At 32.6% G+C, this 23473-nt stretch overlaps 1 protein-coding gene across 1 annotated transcript in view; it reads right to left on the bottom strand.

The window, feature by feature from the left end:
* LOC128204603 (E3 ubiquitin-protein ligase RNF213-like) overlaps nt 1-23473 on the bottom strand; it is a 100577-nt gene that overhangs the window by 66703 nt on the left and 10401 nt on the right. Inside the window, exons 7-24 of the mRNA XM_052906007.1 lie at nt 22069-22158; nt 20897-21004; nt 20452-20650; nt 18528-18641; nt 17994-18239; nt 15023-15240; nt 14707-14856; nt 13782-13949; nt 12358-12424; nt 11613-11843; nt 11230-11368; nt 10423-10565; nt 9835-9909; nt 9250-9356; nt 6719-6863; nt 6394-6586; nt 5852-6095; nt 5638-5762 (exon numbers count right to left, since the gene is read on the bottom strand). Of these exons, the coding sequence (XP_052761967.1) occupies nt 5638-5762; nt 5852-6095; nt 6394-6586; nt 6719-6863; nt 9250-9356; nt 9835-9909; nt 10423-10565; nt 11230-11368; nt 11613-11843; nt 12358-12424; nt 13782-13949; nt 14707-14856; nt 15023-15240; nt 17994-18239; nt 18528-18641; nt 20452-20650; nt 20897-21004; nt 22069-22158 (2762 nt within the window). The remainder of the gene's footprint in view (nt 1-5637; nt 5763-5851; nt 6096-6393; nt 6587-6718; nt 6864-9249; nt 9357-9834; nt 9910-10422; nt 10566-11229; nt 11369-11612; nt 11844-12357; nt 12425-13781; nt 13950-14706; nt 14857-15022; nt 15241-17993; nt 18240-18527; nt 18642-20451; nt 20651-20896; nt 21005-22068; nt 22159-23473) is intronic.

A 23473-nucleotide genomic window follows, 5' to 3' on the forward strand; every position in this document is an offset into this window, starting at 1 on the left:
TGGTCACCAGCGTATGATTCGTCACATATATTCAAAGATCGATTGGAGAAATCCTAGCATATGAAAGAGCTATGGTCTTAGTATTTGTGTCATTTATCACATTATCTTTGTTTTAAAACATTAAGCGATTTAACATAACATTTTTTATTTGACATCCTCACCAAGAGTGACTATTATTAAAAGTTAAATACCAATAAAATGATTAAATACCTTTGACATCAGGATTAGAAACCTTAACACAAATTGTCCGAAACCAGGTAAATCTCTGACCGCAACTTCTCCGACAAATGTGTTATTCTCAAATCCAACGAGTTGAGTGTTAAGGAACCATACAAAGTGATGAAGCTCTGCCCAAGTGGGGTTTGGAATTCCGCAATGTCTAAACATAAAGGCAAAAACTTCAAAATATTCACAAAATAATAAATAAATAATTAGATAATTAAAAACAAATACATAAATAAATTACTCAATCAATAAAAGAATCAATCAATAAATGAATAAATAACTAGCTAAAATAAACGAATGATTGAATCAATGAATGGATGGATAAATGAATGTATGAATGAATGATCGAACGAACGAACGAATGAACGAACGGACGAATAAATAAATGAATAAATAAATAAATAAATAAATAAATAACTGTCTTTAATGGTGTGAATAATTACTGTATTGCTGAATGGTTCAATATTCAATCGGCATCACCTTAAAAGAATCCCAAGACATTCAGACTGGTTCTCTATTTGGGTTGAGGTTTTAAACTTTTCAAAGTTCAATTTACTATCCAATTTACTATCCAATCCTTTAAGATAGTAGTATGGCCTCTGGAACACATCACTCTTGAATTCTTGTTCATCAAATCTTTGGACTGCAAATGAATAAAATGTTTCATTAGTTTTTAATTAATGAATGTTTGCATTAAACGCCTGAGTGTATTCAAAATCTCATACATATAAATGGGTACAATTAAACCAACAAATTTATTTTTTGCTATCTATCTGCATTACAATTGAGGATTATATGTCAAAAGTAGAGTTAAAACATACACATAAATACTTCATTATAAAAAAAATGATAAAGCAATCGGCTAATGTTAATTATACGGACATTTAACAGTTCAATATAAATAAAACAACTTCTGTTTCATAAGCCAAAAATAAATTCTTATATTTCGATAGTTGTTGATAAAAAGGTGAATTAATGTATGATTGTGTTAAATATGTACAATGCATTTTATGCTTATTGTTTTACAGCTTAACGTTTTGCCGTGTTTATACATTGTATGATGTTAACGTCATTAATTTGCTATGGTTGTTTTGTTATCTTTAAATGAAGCCGTTTCTAAATGATTAGATAAAAAAAGTTTCAAAATTAACGTGCTTGGGTGATTTTTTATATATAGGTATCTCAAATAATAATTATACTCACACAAATGACAAATTAGTTATGAATTGTTTTGAAACACTAAAATAGATTAAAACGTATGTGAGTATATAAGTTATTGTTTCACATTTTGCTTTTTTTTTGCAGAATTATACGCGATTTCGGCCGGCGCAAGCTCGATATATTGTTTTCGTAATGGGCGAGTGCATTAGTGGACCTGCGAACGAGGTGTCCGACTACAATAAATGTTACTTCAATGTTTTATCGATCGAGAACAGATAAAAATGCAACTGACAGGTAATAAGTTTTCATCATTTAACTCGAAGGTTACCGTTATCCGGACTGAAGAAATAGGACAGTTAACACGACAAGTTTAAACATTATTAACGGGTAGGTGCAATGACCAGAAGAGCTGCAAAGCGACGAACCTAGGTTTTCATATTGGCAATTAGGAATTGTGACCATTTCTTTTGTTGTATACGTTTGAAAAGAGCAGCAGCCTTTCTCTTTACTCTGATGAAAAAAGACATGACTGACAAAGTATGCTGTTAAGTATCCCCTGTGTTAGATTTCGCTGCAACAGTCATACTTCGATTCTTAGTTTTTTTTTACCTTGACTCCTATCCCTTCAAAAACAATCCAAGCTAGCTCTTGAAATAAGCTATATACACACCATTTTCATAACTATCCACCAATCCTAACTTGTTTTGTTGAACGGAAACCACTTTTTCTGTTTTAAGTAACAATAACATCGACCCCTCAAAGCAATCCTCCGCTACTTCTTCAGAAAAGCTAATTCCACACTAAATTTAATCAATCCTATCTACAGCTATTGGTCTCAATTTCTTGTATATTCCTAGTTATCTTGCCATTTACCGTGGCCCCTCAAATGCATTTCAAAGCTAAGCATTCACAAACGCTACCTGTACATAAAACTGTTCATCAGCAATTGGGCGAAAAATATCACTTTTTTTACTTTAAGGTACAGTGACATTCACCTTGAACTTGACCCTTACCATATGAAATCAATATTAAGCTGGTTCCTCACCTTAGCAAAGTATACCCAACATAACCATAGTCATGTGGCGGATAAAAGTAAAAAGTAACATTGACCTTGACCCCCGGCCCTATAAAAAGTTAAAATTAATAATAATACAATCCAAAGCTAGCTCTTCACATACATAACACACACATCAAAGTGATACACTTATACCATTAATCCTAACTAAAGTTTGGTCGGAACACATTTGTTTTAGTATCCTTGACCATGATCTTGATCTTACCCTACTAAAAAGCAAGCTCTTCACAAAAGCTACCCACATACCAAGTTTATCACTATCAATAAATCTTATCTAAATATAATTGGCGGAAACCATTTTTTTCTGTTTTAAATAAAAGCGACCCCACCTCCCAAAAAAGCAATTTCAAGCTAGTCTTTCACATTATCTACATACACACCAAGTTATTGGTCGACAAACTTTACTAGCCACCTTTTTAGCAACCTTGACCCCAGTCCCAACCTTATTTTTCACAAAAGCATCATACTTCCAAGTTTCATTAATATCAATCCAAACAAAAGCAATTGGTCGAAAACCATTTGATATTTTAAGAAAAAATGAATTTGACCTCGACCCCGACCTTCAAAAAAGTATTCTTAAGCCTAATCTTTACATAAAGTACCTACGAACTAAGTTGCATCATTATATATCAATGTACACTAAAGTTAAAGGGTGGACACGGAGTTTAACGCCCGACCGTGCGCCTGGCCACCTCCTTCATCATTGAAATAATTCGGTTCTTGTTGAAAACCTATTTATAATGAATTCTTGCAAAGATCCTGAAAATTCGACCTTAGAAACTGTAAAACTGTTCTTTAGAAACGTTGTATTTAATGAGTTGATATCAAATTATTTTCAATGACGAAGCATAAATGCAGAAATTTAAGTAAATTTCCGAAAATAACGTCTAGATCCACTTTATACAACAAAAGGAAAATGATAATTTCAGCACGTTTTCATTCACAACACGAATAAAAAAAGGAAACGTGAATTGAAAGTTTATGTTTTGTTGCTCCTCGCCATTATGCGACGATCGTTTGCGGTCATCAAATCATTATTGAGATCTACGTGTGATTATCGCATACTTGCGAGTAGAAATCAATCGTTGATTTCAACGTTTTAAAAACAAAAAAACAATTACTTAATACTACAACAAGACTAAATGCATAAAAAACGAATGTTAAGCAAAGGTTATACCTGTTCTTTCATCTCTTTCACTGATGATAAGACAATCGGATGGGGATAAGCATGTTACTTGAGGCAAAATGCGATACATCATCTCAGCTTTTGGCAAATCATCGTCCTTGATAAAGATATAAAGAATTTTTTTTCTACAATTTCATAGATTTAAGGTCACCTCCAACAAATCACACAACATTTGTATTGAAAGTGTTTTTGAACAGACAGCTCAGTGTCAAAACAAGTAAAAGTAATGCGAAGGCTCTATGTTACGAAAACTAAACATGTGTATCGAGCAGAAAGATTATACGATTGGAATTACAAACACAAGTACAGCAGTAAAATATTAAGCTATGCTGTTTTTTAAGTGAACGCTATTAAAACAAACAAAGATATAACCTCAGATACACTCAAGCAGAGACACATGGGGCCAGAAGACAATACTTATTGGTTAAATGGCTTAGTGGTGTTGCAAGGTATCATAGACGCAGATTCGTTAATGACCTTATTGGGGACGGTATGTATAGTCATAACTTAGGTCCATCGATTATTATCACTGTTGAACAGTGAAAGTAAAGGTCAATAGTTTTTGGATTTGTGACAACCGACTGATTCAAATGCTTGAACAAAGTATAATTCCTTATTAAAGATATTTAGTATTGAGTTATGTTCTTTTTTATCAAATGTTGACCTATTTTGCGTTGTCTGTTCTTGACCATTTTACACCATTGACTTATATGAAATGATTTACCTTTTAGCGCTCTTGCGATGCTTCAGTATATACCATTAAACTCAATATTCGTTTCCCTTACATTTCCATACTCCAGACTGACGAAAGTTTTTATTTATGTGATCTTAAATATGATATACCCAGCCCATCTTATAACCTAGACTGCACTAACGTCAAGATATGAAACATGAATCTCTGTATCATCCCATGGCCATTTAATCATTAATGAAGATAGTTTTCTTTACCACTTAACCAATTATATCTGCCTCTCAAAACATGACAAATTCGGTATCATCTTACTATTAATAAAAAAATAAACTTAAAGTTTACTGCCTCTCCATAGTTACTAAAACTCCGTCAGCCGTACACCATAAGTTACACAGGTTTAATGTGTTCAATGTTTGAAATACTGTACTAATTCAATAGGTATTTTTGTGTACATCAGTTTGATCTTTTTTTTATTTTAAAAACTCCTATTCTAATGTTAAACATTGCTTTCTATCCTATTTTGTGTGGTCGTACACGAACAATGTGCGTTTAATTAAACTAAAATAAAATGCATTTATTTGAAGTTGGTTTTATTCAGATACATTTACATAAGTTATGTCATCATTGTTTATTATAGTATTGCGATCCGACTGAATTAGAAACCAGTCATTTAAAACAGTTTTGTTTGAGACAGTGTGTTAATAACTTTTGTCTTAAACAAAAATATTCATAGCCTAAAACGCATGCACACTCCTTGCCTCGTCAAATAAATGCCACGTGTGTTTTCCTTTTATCTATGTTATCTAAGATCGTCCGTTGACATGTACACGTTTATTTCTTACCAAATTTCAGCGAACAATTATTTGTGAACATGGTCAATTCGCTTAACTTTGACAACCATGAAATGATATTATCATTTACAAATGAAAATCAATATACCAAAATATTGCTGGCAATAAATTATTCAGGCCCGTTTCATTAATGGTTTTTAAACTTAACTTTATTCATCTTTAATCTATATAAACGGCAGAGATGGCAACACCATTATTTATTATATCTAATATAGCGAAATGATGAAAATATGACTCTAGAATTGATTCAGATCTTTATTAAAATGGCCCATAAGTTAAGTTTGGTAAATATCTGTACCTGATATTAACCTAATACCTGTTCAAACATTTATCAGTAATAGTATCAACTGATAAGTACAGCATCAATTTGTATAAAGCAAAACATAAGGCGACCGTCAGCTGAGTTTACTATAATATTTAGTTTATACTGACATTTCCAGCGCTATACATCCTAGGCATGTGCTCAATTAGGTATATGTCAGACACGGAACGTTTCCATACTAGCCCCGATTCGTCCTTTAAGGAGTTGAGGACGAGCAGATTGAAAAGTAGATAGTCGATTCCTTCTTGTACCTGTAATATGTAACGTCAAAATGAAACTTCCATAATTAAACACTTCAAACAGATTTAAAGATGTTCTCAGTAATATTGGATGTACGTACCTCATGTGATATATCGATATGAAACAATCTGGCTGTTTTAATCTCTGGTTCAGTTGCATGTTTAAGTAGACTCTGAGTTACATATTCCATGTTCACAGACCTTTCCTGAAGCGGCACTGTAACTCTCTCAAACGTAGTTTGCTCTTGCCTTGCAACATGAAAACGTAATTTTTCTTCAACCCTTTTCACAAACAAACTCTTTCCAACACCTGCTCTTTCTGACAAAACGATTCTGGTATTCGACCTATTGAAACATATGCATACCAATGACATGGTGTGTTTTTTTTCGACGAATAACTGATGTGGTTCGCATTGTGTTGCCTAACGCTGCCTATCTTGCCACTACAATATGTTCTATTTACTTATTTCTGCAGCTATTGTATGAAGTGTGTCTCTCGTTCAGTGTCTGTAAGGACCTAACCTTGCGTCATTTAAACACGTTTGGACTCCCTGGCTGGCCTATGTTGTTTATAATATATTATGCTTTATATATAATTGGATATGCGTCGTAGTTGTTTAATTTCAAGACTAAAATTGCTTACTTTTCAAAATCCACATCTGAAGCAAACGTCTGATCCGTTCCGGTGTTTACAGCAAATTTGGTCAGCAGATACTGTGACAGTTTTTCTGTCTCAACAGGTATGGCAGGTCGGATGTACTTTTCAAGTGAAGACATTAAAGGGGATCTATTTTCGTTTTCGCGACAGCAGATTATAACCATCCCGTACTTGTTCTCTACAACGATAACATATATATTAAATTGATCAAATTCCAATAACGAGTAAGTGTAAATCAGAACATCATCCTTTTGTCACCGATCATTTCCTTCTGCTTCGTGCATAAAATAATTATATATAAATTACATACCTTTTTGATAATTTTTTTCTTGGTTGCATTCATCAATGAAGTGACCAGCAGCTTCACTGACATCAAAATCAAGAAGGTCTGCGTTTACAAGACAGTGCAATTTACCCTTTTCCCCAAACATCGATCTTCTGATGAATATTTCAACCTGAATGACAATGCGAATATATTCTTATCAATTAATAAAGTTCATTATTCGGGACATTTGTTATTCTACTTACTTTTATCTGTCAAAGAACATGTATGCTTCCAATTAAAAACAATACGACCACAAGAACGTGACCAATGCCTCCGAAAGGCCTTATTGGATAGATAGCCATACGTATTCTGGCCAACATTGACAAAAAGCATTAACGAAAATCTCTACCATTAAAAGCAATTTACAAACAATGATCGCTAATATTTTTAGGACTAGACACGACATGATAAGTCAAAACAAGAGACAGTTGATGTCAATTCATGTATTGTGTACTTATTTTATTGGTGTGCATTATTGAACAAGTATGCATGTGCTCGATTTTCCATAATGTTAGAGGTATTTTCCAGGTTTCAAGTTTGTAGTAAAAACAAACAAAATGTTATGAACAGCCTTCATTTTAACTGAATCATGTAGGTACGTTACTTGAACATGATAACCGCATCTAGATCCTGCTATCCATTATTCACTGTCAGATATAACTGTTGTGAGGGTTGAAATATTGTTACTCTTATAGATCTGTTCTACATGGACCATTAAAGCTCAAGACTTACATGTCCCCTACATATCTCATAATAAATAGAGGTCATCCTCAGGAAGTTATTAGACTGCCTACCAAGTAAAAGGCTCATAAGCAGAAGTGTTCATCCGTTACCTTAACCCTTGACCAATTGACCTTTTCACTTAATGAAACGGATCCACATCTCAAGGTCACCACGGCCTAGACCCTTGAACCATTGACATCAAAGTCGTTCAACTACTGGTGACCAATGTGAAACAATCGCCTTTAGAGCAACTTGTTCATCAATTATATTTACTTCCCCTTGATAAAAACTAAACACCTGCACATTTTGCAAAAAATATGCACATGTTTATTATAAAAATAGTTATCGTGTTTCTCTCGAAACAAATTACAGACGAAATAAACTTCCCAAACCCAAGTTCGATGTTATTTGCTATCAAATATCTCTTTACAAAGTATGACATTGTAGTACGAACTTCCCGTCAAATTCACACAACGATTTACTGATATATGTTTAACCCCACCACGCCTAAAATATTTTCAAGAACAAAGCGTTGTATTATCTCTGTATATCGACAACGACCCGTCTTCAAGCGATTTAAACTGATTGCTGACATTGACATTTGAATACAAATTGATCGTGAAACAAATTCTAAAACTTGTGAAGATATTTTAAACAAATGTTAATCCGCATTCGTTTTGCTCAAACATTTGACATTTTAAATGTTATTTCAGTTAATTTCGACCAGAAATTTTACCTTTCGTGAACCAAGCCCTTTGTCATGTATTCATTCCCTATTCCATTGAAAATAATCGTTCATTTACCGTCATTATTTGGAACAAACATGCCTTAATAAAAGTTCATTGATGAATTTTCATAAAATGTTTACTCGAAAACACGAGTAAATGATGTAATACAAATAAATCTTTGAAAACAATTTCTCCACGAGCCGACTTAAAAATGCCACTTATGTCTTCTGCCATTAAACTTTTGCGCGAGGGGCGTCCCACAGGTGTCAACGTAGTTAATGCTTTTTCAAAAAAGGGGGAATTAAAATACCAATAAAACTCCAAAAATCAACATAAATAAAACAGAACAAATGTTGATTTTCTCTGACACCCGTGAAATAAAATACAATCTTATACTAAAATCAACAAATACCCTCTACATCATAAAAACGAAATGAGCGACGAATTCAGTAGATTTTATTGTATTATTGCTTAAATATAGCAAATCATGCAATCCTTTTTGTCCAATTCACTGCTGACAAACATTCAGAGACAAATATATTCTGACCAATAGCAATATAGCCATGCTATTTTACACATGTGTAATACAAACGATACGTTATGAGTATATACAACCGAAAACAAGGTAAAGCATATGGCACATAACCATATGCGTCGTAAGCAATCTATAGCTTAGAAAGATTCATTTTATAATAAAAGCGAATCATGTTGTTCTTTTCATTTCGCTCCACAATTTGTATATTTCGATTTAAAACATAGCTTTTAGTGTTTTCACAAATCAAACGTAACTTTACAGGTTTTCTGTTTACTTGTATCTCGAACATAACTGCTGTTTCATTTTATCTTCTTTTGTATTAAATTCATTAATGGGGTTTGAAATAAACCATAAACCTCCTGTGATGTATTAAACTTTAATTAAACTTTTATCTTTATGTGTACGTAGCATACTGATTAAAAGCCAATCGCGGCAAACCTATATAATCAAAACAAAATAGTCAACTATTATTTTTAAACTTATACTGACTTTGAAGTAAGAATAATCCTACATTAAATATCATTTACTACCTCTTCCTTTTTTGTTGTAGATGAACATAGCAATACTTCGTCCGAAGATGGCAGTGGCTGCTCTTTACTCTGCATGTATATGGACAACGCTGTGGTAATGGTTTCATCTAAAATGAGATATAGCTATGAATCACATTGTTGGTATTGGGTATTTTGAGTTAAAAATGATTAAACATTTCAGTTAGATATAATGCGATGATTAGAGAGTTTGTGAGTTATCCATGCTGGTAGAATCATCATATGAATTGCGAGCTTGAACTTCACTTGTTACCCAAGAGAAGCTTCATGCGTTTCTAAGCATATGATATTTGGTTCTAAGACGTAGGATGAGACGCAAAATTAATTTTAAAAAAAGATACATTGATCATTGGCATGAGTCTTGCAATTCGAGGGCGGATTTGTAATGTGTCCTTTAATTTGCACTGTGTGAGGTATATGAAACGGTTGTTGTATAGTCAATATATTATGGAAGTTATCCGAGCCGGTTTGTTCAGTTGGTTGAGCACGTAAACTGCAAGAAGGTTTTTTGGTTTTTCATCCCGACCAATTGCGTTTATTAATGGGCTTATGGCGTGTATTACGTACCAGATTTACAAAGAATCAAATTAGGTTCGTTGTTAATACTGAAGGCAGGAAGCTCCCTCTTCACTCTAACGTCGTCTGAAAACAACGCAACATTAAAATACAGCATATATAATAAGTATTGTTATGTGATCTAAAAAATATTAAAGTAAGCCATGTTCATTATTCGTGCGCATCCGAATTTCACAATGTCAGTAACATACAAAACCGGCACAGGTACAGTAGCCGTACGTATATGTGAAACTTTCTGTGTTATAATGAAACATGCGCCAAAACACTTTCCTTTTCCCCGTACCCTATGAATATCATTTTAACTTTGTTCCATGAATGGAATAGTTTCAATTATTAACAACATTGCTACTTAAAGGCTGTTTTTGTAAGCATTTATTACCATTGTTTGCATATAGATATTTTAATTCTTGTTTAAAAAAAAATTATACTACGGGTTTAACTATAAAAATGCAACAAACTAAACATCATGATAGTTTCAGTTAAATCGCAACTGCTTTTTTCTAACTTTGGATGAAATTCCTGCATTCAAAGCATCTCCCTTCCATAATGTAGTTATTTCATTTTTAACGTGACACTTACTTCGTGCATCTAAATGTTTCAGAATGATCCCAAGGTGAACAAGATTAAGGTAATCGCTGGTTCCTGTTGAATCGGTTATCGCGGTCAGGAAAGATCCCCAAAGGTCCTGCAGTGTTTCAATCAAAGCACCTATACCATGTTCACTGAAACAAAGCAATTTGTATCAATAGCTTTCAGCCATAATTGAATGCCATTAGACACCATATATATATTTAAAAATGTATTCCATATCCGTATTTCTGTAGTTCTCAAACTATTGACAATAATAATTATTTGTATCGCCATTGACAAAAAGCATGTTTAGTATTACTGCACTTCTAGATGCGTTTTTTTGTTTCTTAAAGATAGGCGTATAAGATTTATTGTCGAAGCCATTTTTGTAGTAAACTCTTTAACATGTCTATTAGAATATGCTTTCCTGTTGTACTCCAATGTAGCTTTAGTGTTAATTTTCATCACATCTAATGCTCTTAACAAATAAATTCAAATATGATGTTGGGTGGTGTATGTAATAGGCTTTTCAAGTATATAATACTTTAGACAGTCATTTGAATACTATGCCCGTCTTTCAATAAAATTTGAAACATTTTCAAAGTTTGGCTGTCCTTTGTATAGCGTTGCCATGTACACAATGTTTGGTTAGGTAAAAGATTTAGTGGAGCGGCAGATAATACAACACTATTTAAAAAAGAAAGGTTCCAATTAAAATATGCATACTACAAGTATAATTACTATATATATACTATAACATTTTCTAAAAAATTAAACTGTTTCCGTTGTCTTCATTGAGTGATGAATTAGAATCACCTTGAAGAATCATAGTGTTTTATTTTTTCATTCCATATGGATGACAACGTTTGTCCTTCTGAACACCATTTTGAAATTTCTTCAGCAGCAGGTGTTGTTTCCGCTTCCTCATTCTGGTTTTCCAAGCACCAGTAGATTCCTGAAATATGTAAAAGTTCACTCTGATATGTATAATGCTGATATGGTTGATATATATATATTGTGTTTTGATGCAAATCTGTAAAATACCAAAAGCTTCTATGGTTATGAAATTTAGCATGCCACAGACTGTTAAGTTTTAGAAAACAATGATGTTGATGATATTTAGACTATAACATAAAAAAGACTTCAGCGATTTCGTTATCTGCTTGCTTGAGAATATAACATATTATGACAAATAATACCGTCATCAAGTGAACATGCAGTTATATCTTTCTGTTCGTCTACATATCGCCTCACAATGTCTTCACTTAAACGTGCCTTTTTTACAAGATTGTTCACAAATTCCTCTCTTCTTTGCATATCTATTTCATCTTCCTCTGTTGTTTCACCTGTCTTTCCTAATTTACGCTCTTTCACTTTTTCCATTGTTTGTATATCTTTCTTTGCTAAATCCATGGCTTTTACAATATCAGCTAAATGAATCAAAAATAATGTTGATTATATAACGAGCAATTGACTTCAATTAATTGTAATTTATAAAAAAATCAACATTACTATGTTTGAATTTCCTACGATTTCATTTTAATGCAATATCCCTGTTCTCAAATGAATTTAAATCCAGTGTTATAAAAGAAATGTTTAGTTTTTGTCATATATTAAAAATTATAATTGTTACAGTTTATCGTTACAGTTACAGTATACAGTTCAGTAGGGATATATTCAAAATCGTATTACTAATTGTAGTTATCATAAGGATAAGCTTATCATAACCTGCATGGTGATACACAGTGTACCTAGTTAACATACCAAGACAGCAGTTTGACTTTACAATGGAAAGCAAATGATATATTGCTGACATCGGTTTATCCGTTGAAGAAATTTGTATCAGCTCCTTTTGCAGAATCACCAACTGGTCAATTGTGAAAAAGTTCAAATGGAAATACTTCTTTCGGGTTTCTTTGATGTACTTATGCCATTGTTCAATACACTGCTCCATAAATTCCGCCAAAGCAGGTATCATTTTGTCCAAACTGTCTTCATCGCCTTTACGTCCCTGGAATAAATCGGTAATCTATTTGTCAATGTATTCAAGTTTATGCTTATACTTTGAGGTATGAAATCATCCCTTTTACTTGATTGTCATTGTGTGAATCTAGCAAACTGTAGCAGAATATTCCCTCTTATTCAGTAAATTTAATATATCATATGTATTGCAATGCAATGAAGTTAGAAGAAGTTGTGCATCATGAATCTAATTGACTGACATATACAAGACCACTAATAACAGTAAATTACCTTTAGGATAGGATGGTCATATTGCCTTCCGAAACGCAATGTTAAACAAACAGGTTTCGCTTTGTTACAACAAAATGTTGCCTTTAACTCGTTGTAAAATACACATCCGGCAGAGCACAATTTGATGAACGCGTTTCCAAGACGGAAAAGGCTGTTCAAAATCTATAAAACAATATCACAAGTTGCTTAGTCATACATTTTGGTTTACACAAAGAGTGAAATATCAACGTCCTTCTTTTATACAAATAAGAAACACCTTTGTTCGTCACCAAAATATATTGTTCAGGAACAAAACAGTTCAAATGAAAAAAAATTAAAAGGAAAAAAAAATACACTACATGAATGTACATACAATTACATGTAAACTTCCAATTAAAATATGTATGATTATATAAAACACAAATATTTGCAACTTTCTATGCAAGATAGTTGACATACATACAACAATATTGTGTACGTTGTAACTAACGATTATAAACGGTTATACAAATATGTTGCCGGCATCCATATTATATGCTACACTGATATATGCATTTATGTTTCCTATTATTAACAGAATGTACTCTTTTTCATTGAAATAATAAATGAGTAATCAATTTCAAAATTAAATATAACCTTAAGGATATGCTTTCATGTACCATTTAAAATCAGTGAAATTAATTGATTAACATTTGCTAAAATAAATAAGCTAATTACGCTAAAAATATGTGTCGTGTCGTTAAAATTAGTATACTTATTGAGCATACGTTTCACTTTTGCTATGTAACAACTAGTCAACTGTATGTACAAGAAAATATTTATTGAGTCACTAAAACGCTTTTGAATTTCTTAAATGGAATGTTGTCTGCCTTGAATATGTTTAAGATGAAGATACTATTTTAAAAGTTTATCACATATTTTGGACCGATATCGATAGCCTTAGAGCTGTTATCGATCTAAACATATAATAATTTAATGGATTAAACAGTCCGACTCGGGACAACAAATTTGATATATTTGAAAATAAAAGGTTATCTCATGGTTTACGCACGAACAAGGAAACGGTCAATCGGATCTCTTTAGAGCCACAATAGTATATGAGTTTGCCTTATAACCCATACAATATAAAGCCTTACGTCTACAAATTTGTCAACATCAGTGTTGCCCGCTTCCGTTTTCCCCATAACGAGCATCAGTCTGCTTTGAAGATCTTTAATATCTGAATATGAATATTCCTTTACTTCATGGCCTTTCTTCACATCTTTGTCCACGACAGTAAGATTGAGCACGTTTTCGACTGTCATCTGCGAAATACATACACATCAAATATATGGTGTGATGTTCACCAATGGAGGCAACCCAAGCCATGAATATCATGTATCTATATATGTCATAGTTTCAGTCTTACTTACGTGTCTTCATAAATGATGATGATCGCCATATCCTAAAAGCAGTCTGACATAATTATAGTTAAGGTAAATTTGTCAATAGCGATAGTATCTCATACAAATATGATACTACCGCTTATGCATGCATGCATGTTTATGTTACATCTTTTTTTTTAAAGTTAACCTTCTTTAGTGCGTCAAATTGACAAAAATACATATTGATACATTTTAGATTAGAATATAGTTCGAATAGAAAAAAAAAACTGGAGTTAAACGAATCACGCCGGCTTGTCCGAACAATTAATTCCTGAAACATATTGAGCCGATTCGTGTTGGAAAGAAATAGAGCGTTTCTAAACCAATACATAAATTATCGATGGGTAAATACAAAAGCAATAAATTATGCAACATTTATACATTTTAAAGTGTGCACGCGGTAAATTCGTCAGTATTTACTTATATTAATACAACATCCATTTAGCCCAGATATTATAGATGCAGATTCGTGATAAATCTTGTACCTAACATATTTTCTCTGTATAAATTGATTTTAAAAGTTTGATGTGGTACTTATAACTCGTAAGTTATTGGTCAGAGGCTTATTATTCATGATCAATTCAGTATTGTTATCTTGTACGAAAACGCATCGCTGAAAGCTCTGAAATTAAAATACCTGATGGTATAGACCGTGTGGTATGCCGGCTTCCAAAACGTATGTGCCATATTTGTTTATAGCTTCGGCTTGCATAAGCGATGTAGTTTCTACAGCTCCATGAATGTTGCGAATTTCTTCAAGCCAGTGTTGTTGGTGAGATGTATCCCGCTAAAATGTAGAGCATTTGTAATACTTATTATGACAGGTATACTTGTATTTCCAGTATTGAATCTCTTCTATCTAGTGCATCTATATACTCGTACATCGTTTCGGAAAAAAGTGTTAAACAATTGTATTTGATATAGTTGATACAAGAGTTAAGATATAAAGTTACCAGTTGCTTCGGCATCCTTGGATTCTCATCGACGTTCTTCCAAACATCTTTGCACTTTTCTATAAGTTCCAAGTAGCCGAAGTGTTCTTGCAATTGGAACAACAATGGAGCATAGCCAGTGGCAGAAGAATGCAAACATTGAACCTTTGCAATGTTAATTGGCTCCTCGCCAGCGGACATCATGGCAAGATCGACAAAGACATTTAAGTCTCTTCCACCTATTTGTTTTTATATGATGTAATTACTGACTGAAGTAAACAACTTGTTAACTAGATTTTTTTCAGAACATTTTTAGCTATTTGCGAGATTAACTTACAATTCAACCTGAAGAAATCAGATGTGTATTCCGAAAAATCATACATACTTCTTCAACAACGACCTCCTTTCTTTGAACACACGCATAACCATATATACTGTCTAAAACAAGATTTATTTGTCCAACATTATGCCCAAAGAGCGCCGCTTTGTCAGAATAATGTAGACTAATGAATAAAGGTGTTTCAAGAAGGAATGCATTTATTTATTCAGGACAGTAAAGACAAACATTTCGACCTTTGACCTGCTCATTGATTGTCACAAAACTGTTGAAGTAAATTTGACCTTGATGTACTTATCCCCTTCCTACAAATATTTTTATATACTGGTCAAGAATATACCGCATCGTTCTAGTTCAACCATTACTCAATATAGCTCGTGCACAAAATTCATTTGATCGTAAACTTATTATTAAATATTCTGACTTCAAAAATAATCGGAACATCTTCAAGTCGAGGAAAAACAACCACAATTAATTCATGATCCAAGAATGTTGACTGACCTTGATATTTGACCTTCTGACCAAGAAAGCATTAGGAGTCATCTTCTGGTCGAGTTCAACCTTCGACTGAATCTTCATAGTCATATATTAAACCGTTCTTGAGTTGTAATGCGGACAAGACCAACCCTTTTGCAAAACCTTCTTCACATTTTAAAATAGGGCATTAAAACGATAAATGATACCTTCTTCCATCGTAGAGCGAATCCATTGTACAACTGTATTGCATTCAATAAATGCCTGCAAACATTCTGCTTTAGTATCATCAAACAACTCTAGAAAATTGATCACGTCTGGTTTTTGCCATTGTTTCATTTTCAGCTTCGAGTAATTCTAAAAGAGATTCTGGTCAAAATCAACAAACAAAATATCATAAGAAATTATAGCGAACTAGTCCAATGTTATAGAGTAAATATATAATGGCGTGCATTAAAATGCAATATTCCATAGCAGACGCTTTCTAGTGTTCACGGGGTCTAATCAATTTCAGAAAATAAATGAAGAAGACTTTAAAGAATCAATATAAATATATCAGACAAAACCTAACGTACAAGTGTCACACAGCAATTCGGACATGATAAAACTATTTTGTTCGTGTTTGGCTCTGTGGATAATTATGATATTATAAATCATGGTCTTGGAAGTTGTATAGTATCATGTGGTATTGATTAGTTTAGAAATATTCACTAAGGCGATGTACATAGGATATTATCAACCATGATATTAAAAACAGGTACATAAGTGATTAAGCAATTGATTTCATTCATTTTTCAGAATGACAGATTACTTGAGACAAAAAGATTAAATTTATATCACATATAAGTCCCATTATAACGACAACAACTAGTAGAGTATGTACTCATACTTATATCATTAGCGACAACAGGTTTAAATACATGGACAACTGAAAAGTAAAATACTTACCAAAAAAATATGTTATTACCAAAAATGTTCACCTTATCTGTAATTTATGATAACCTATACTTCCTATTTTTTATGACTATTTCTTAAGTAAATCAAGCCAAAGGGTGAACACGCAAAATATGACAAATAGCAACATTAACATACCAATGACAACGTGCTACGTTCTCGTAAATAATAGTTTGAAACGAAGGGGCTGAACGGCGAGATGTTTGAAATGAATTAAGATACCAAACTTTGAGTTATTGAAGAAAGGAATTACACAACAGTGTTTTTAGGTATAAGTTATTTAAAGCCACACAATTGCCTTTGTTCATTGCCGAAAAAATAACAACATTAGGCCCGATTGTGAAAATGTCTTGGAATAAAAGTTGATTTGTTTCAAAAGTATGTTTTCTAAATTTCTACAGGATAAACATGAACTTTTGAATGTTGACAACTTAAGATGTTTATAAATTCCGAACTTCATCTTGTGTTCTTAATGTCGATGTATGTGAATATCAACATTTCGGAAATGTTTTATTCATAACACTGTAATGTATGTGTGTGTTTTACTAGATGTGTTAAAATGTGATAATTTTCAAACATGACAGATTGTTGTACTGCCATTTTATTTTGTTCAACGTTTCAAAAGTTTAAACGTTACATATATCTGATGAAGTATGTGGTATTTATATAAAACCTTTAGTATTCAATATACATGATAGCATCAAATCTCATAAACTAAACTAACCGCAATAATGTCTTCAAATGGTTTGAAATCTCCTTTGAGATTGTTTTGTTGACGTATTTCAATGATGATTCGTGCAGAAGACCTGTAGGTTACCATATGATTCTTTTCAACAAGTTGATGAATTCTCTGTTTAACTGTCGATGATGGAATGCCACACATCAACAGTTCTTGTTGAATCAATTTGGCATGTTTCAGTGGGCTGATGTATTCCTCAAAATCTTCAAATTCGACATCCCCTGATTCAATTGCATTTTTCATTTGAAAGTATCTTAAAGAATAAAACAGTTATATAAATTTGTGTCGACCAACCTTTGGAAAAAAATGCTATAAAACATAACATAGAATACTGTAACGAAATTAACGAGTTTGTTTGCGGGACGATATGTTTAATCGTATATATAGTTACGAGGTATATCTTTATACAATTTAGATCATATAATGCAGGTTGCCTACTGAAAAATAGTACCTTTCGGAAACAGGTCTCCATATGCAATCTAAAATACCATCAATAGAATCTATGCTGGCACGCACTTGATCACATTTGAAAGACCACCATGCTTTAAATAATCTTCTTGTAGAAAGTGTTGCCATCTGGGGTAAAACATCTAGCAATCGCTGATCTGCCGTGAAGTATGTGATGTTTGGATCTGGAACCATTTCATTCTCTACTCCCGACGGCCTACACACTTCATCCAAGAAAAGCACTTCACTGTACTGTTTATGCATTCTTGAAACGTCCTTTATTGTTTCTGAAACCCACCCCAAAATTTTGCTTTTTGAAAAACAGTGCGTATACGATGTTATCAAATACATACCCAATTAGCGTTATTTCTATTAAAATATCATTTCAAAGATTACGGAAAAAAGACCTTCGAATTGATAGCAATGGAGAAGAAAAATCGTGATTCTGTCTCGCTGAACGTTGCATGCATTCACTTCTTTCATTCGTGTATCAAGTGTTAACTTAACAGAAGCAATATCTGTTCCGCACACAAGCGAAATTACTTCAATAAGTGTTTGTTGTTTTTTCTGCATACTCCTCAGTGTCCTTATACGAATATGGCCGTTCAGCAAGTTTTCCCACACTTCTTTTACTATAGACTCGGATAAGTGTGTTTTGTTATCCTTGCCCATCAAAAGGGCGCCAGCTCCTGCGAAAACATTATTAAAAGTATTTGTATTACTTTCGAATAAATAAGGTTGTGAAGGAACATTATCTTGAAACTTAAGTAGTGTGGCCAATATGTTGCATTATGAAATAAATATGTACATCAATAAGGAAGTTATGAGACAAGGAAGGGTTAAAAATAAAGTTTATGGATATAGTCAAAATCTAAATTCGTTTTTAGATGGTTATTGCAATTTAAATGAAATAAAACAGAATAAAAAGAGACGAAATAATGTCGATTTGTGCATAGAGATATATTCTTCTTGATTAACACATTGAAATTTTGGAAATAATTATATTTAGTTAAAAACATCGCAAGCAGGCACAACCACCCATCTGTTGATTTATCACTGACACTTGCATTATTCCAACCAACCCGAAATCCTATGAACATGAGCTTGCTTAATACCAGGTTTATTACACATAGTTCTTAACTAAAGTTATTGAGCAAATTGCTTTCCAATCTGTAGTATTGCAATGGCCAATTTACCAAAAATACAAATTCAAAATACGTCTATACGCTTTCTTTTATCAGAGTTTTCAAGCGATTCAACAAAATTTTATGTTCTATATTTATAGCAATAGGGACTTTGTTCCCACTTCATGCCTTTATATAATGATAACCTACGTCTCAACTTCCTAAAATGAAATTGCATCACTATACCCCATTCCTTTTTTTGCAACAAAAGTGACGTTTACCTTAACACCATCACCTCAAATCCACTTGACATGAGCTAGCTATGTTCCAAGGGTATATTAATTTCTACTCTAGTTATTAGGCAGAAACCGTTTGTCTAGTTAAGTAACAACATCATTGAACCAGTGACTGCTAAGTCTATACACAATAGTATGTAATTTTCACAGGCCCCTCTAAGATTCCCAATGTTATCACCACATGTTATTTACGTCAATTCGAATTATTGAGCGAAAAGCTATTTTCTACTGTAGTAATTGTACACAGCAAGTACACACCGATATTGACTCCACAAACCGCTGCTACGACATACAGAACAATGTTCACATCAATTATATATATAGTGATTGTATATTCGTAGAATATTAGGAATACATTCACATTGAAGCTTCTGACGTCAGAAGCTTTCCAAATGTATGTGCTCATATAACCTTCCTTCCCATTAAGTTTCCTTACTTTTCGTCAATTTTAACAAAGGTTATTTAGCGATAGACCTATTCTCTTTTACAATGACCTTGGCATTGATACCAGTTACCCCAAATGAAGTACAATACAAACGTGCGTCTCCACAACGACTAGCTATAATTCTAGTTCCACTAATTACACAGCAACCTTGTTATAAAACCGTCTAACCCAAAAAACAGTTGCAAGGTACAAATTTCACCACGAGCCATCTTTTTAAGTATTGAGCAGAACTCAAATGTCAACAACTTATTGAACATTGCTAGACTTGTTTATGTTGTCATTGTGGTTGTGCGTACAGTGTTTTTGTTTTGTTTTTTTCATCGAATGGGCATAACTTGACAATTTTTTCAACCAAATATATTTGCATTACATTTGCACTTAAAATATGGTTTTCATGTACGAAATAAAGCAGTGTTATGTTCACATGATCTCAAGTCGAAATTTCCCAATTAAGAACACTTTTATATTCATTGTGGTCTTACATTGAATGCAAATTCATTTAAACAGCCTTTCGATTTTGAAAATGTATATCTCGACCATTGTAAACCAATCAGCAATCTTTGACAACACTCGTTTAAGACAAGATAACACGCAAAAAATATTCGTCAAAGAACAGCAATACAAACATCCATACCAAGGCTTTTGTAGAACAATATCATTTCAGGCCATTCGCGCACTTGCTGCAATATTTTGTTGTGAATGTCGGAATCCTCCTCATACCCAATGTTTTCACTCCATTGGCGTTTAAAATGAGCTGACAAGGTTTGTTGGACTTGATTTGCTAGCTTCTTCTGGAAATCGTTATCATATGCTAACCGTCCAGTCTTAGTGGCCTGTAATTATAACCAGACAAATATAATTTCTTAATATTGATTTACGTTTAGTTTCTTTGAGAGTCGTCAAAACTGTATGCAAACACCATATCCATCTTTGGAAGCATATACCATGTTAAGTCGGAAATAATACTAGGTTTTCGCTTGATTAGATATATGAATATCAAATGCAAATGAAGTAGCAAACTAGCCTTACTCTTTTTGTTTCATTATGATAAAATTCAAGCTTATTCATGTGTGACAAACCTGACACGCAATTCCTGTCAATATTGTTTGAAGTCTATTGCTGTAAGTGCCAAATTCGCTGCAAAATATTTTCAACAGTGAGTGTTCGTAACCGTGAACTTTTCTGACCTGAAAAAAGGCATTTGTTTCAAACATTTTTTTTGTAATAATATTTGGTATGGTTTTAACGAACGTTTTATAAAAATGTCATTATAACACATATACAAATAGGATAATTGTTGTTATATTTTTAGAGTGGTATCATATTTTTATCCTATGCTTTACCTTATCTCCGACGTAATATAAAAGTCACGTATTTCTCTGTATAACAAATTTGTAATAAAACAATTTGAGTCCGCTTGTTTGTAAAACATTGACGCAACACTTGCTTGATTGATATTACGCAATTTTGCAACGAAAAGCACAAGCATAGTAATCGAAAAAAACAACATAATCCCTGTTTAGGGGCACAAGGCCAGGGCCCAAATGACAATTAACTGACGACACAAACATATTAACATCACATCATAATGTTACAAACTAATAAGGCATCTAAACGGGAGTGACGTCAATTATATAAGAAAGGGAATTTCGTTAAAGGTATAGTGTTTATGTTTGATTCGTACTTGATATAATCTCAGTTTTCATTCTACTTATAAATGAATTAAAATGATCGGGTATACATTTTGTTTTCAATTTGCCGGGTACTACATCCCAGCAATGCTTGTAGCTCGAGAAATAGCTTTGCTTTGCCAGTTTATGGTATTCAGATTATCATCAGCGCAAATGAAACTGGTACTGTCTTTTTTGAATAACAAATCATGTGGAACAAGACCACAACACTCGTTATACAATTTCATTCAACTTGTCTACGAAATATATTTCCTCATCTCATCATCAAAAAAATGTGTAAAGTATGACAACTCGTGATTGATCCTATTTTGATGTCATAAGTGGTCCTGTAAGAAGCAAAGCGTCCTTAAGAACTTCTTGATTTCATCTGTGATGTTCCACACTTATGGACTACCTTTTTCATGTAGGCAAGACTCACTTGCTTGCATAAAATTCAAGTTTGCATTCGAATTAAACATAAAGCTTTATTGACTACCTGCCAAACAGCAAATCCTTTATAAAATGGTACGTAGGTTACAGTAGCGACGTTAATCATTTTTGATTATCAGATTAAAATATACCTCTCTGACTACCTCGGCTTCGATATCTCTGTTCCATTCCTCACCTAAGTTCATTTTCAAATCATTCCGACAGATAAAGGCATCGACATGCTGAAATGTATATGTTATTTAAAAATGATGTAATTTAAAAACCAAATAAAAATCCATTGTCAGCGATAAAAATTTGCTATGCTATGGAGTGATGACTTAACTTTCCCACGTTATGGAGAAATTATATTAATTTGAAAAACATTTAATTACTATTTTTTTTTTTGCTTTTTAAATGTTTAAATAGCAATGAGACAGTCAAAAGGGTTTGGAAGCAATTAATTCCCGTTTTTTAATATCCAAACTTTGAAAAAGTTATTAAATGTGCGTTCCAGATAAATACTCCATCAATGGGAAATTAATATCTAATCAAGTGAAATGATTCACATAAATCGTACTAATACTACAACAACAACAACATCAACAAAAAACAACAACAACAACAACAGTAATAACAAAAAAATAATAGAAAGGATAATAGAAATAATAATAGAAATAATATAGAAAAAAGTAATAATAATAGTAATGAAAAAATAAAAATTATAGAAATAATAATAATAATAATAATCATAATAATGCGTAATAATACAAAAAATGGTAATAATCAAAATCATTTTTACATAAGTATTTTAACATTTTAGGGTTTTCCTGTCATTTACACTTAGATATACGATACAAAGACGGTCCTGGTTGGTACATCTTTACATTTAGCTGAAATTCGTTGTACCCAATTTGGTGAATCTCACAAACGTTGTTAAGTTTGAAATAAACTGAAGATTACTTCAATAAAACTTACCTCTACGTTATATATCTGTTAACGTTTACCTAATTGTTGTTGCCAAGAATGACTCAGTAAATAGTTCCAAATAAAGATGGATTGTATATTACTAGCACTATCATGAATTGTGAACAATTGTGTGATAATCCGGAGTTTTAAGATACATTGTACTAAACTTGTAGTACGAAATGTTGAATGTTTTATTTTTCATATTTAAGATTTTCTATTCCTGGATATAACCGAATACACTCATATTGTTATGTTCACTATATATTTTAATTTCATGTTTTCCTGTTGTAGATTCGTACCCCTATTCGCCGACATGTTTTTATTTCTTCTTTGTTTTATTTCTCACACATAGTCAACACATATTTTAACTGCTTAGTCGGAGAGATTAATAATAACGAATTATACTATTACCTCCAAAATCATATATTTAATCACGAGAACGCATGGAACCCAATCCAACTAGAATATGTGTTTAATTGGACAATAACTTTCAACTTCATCATTAGATTATATTATCAAAAAAAAAATATGTATAAATAAAACACACGAAAAAAGGAGCATTGCCACAATGTCAAGTACGATCGGGATTGG

This window comes from Mya arenaria, chromosome 10, assembly GCF_026914265.1.
Source record: "Mya arenaria isolate MELC-2E11 chromosome 10, ASM2691426v1".
Classification (NCBI taxonomy): Eukaryota; Metazoa; Mollusca; class Bivalvia; order Myida; family Myidae; genus Mya; species Mya arenaria.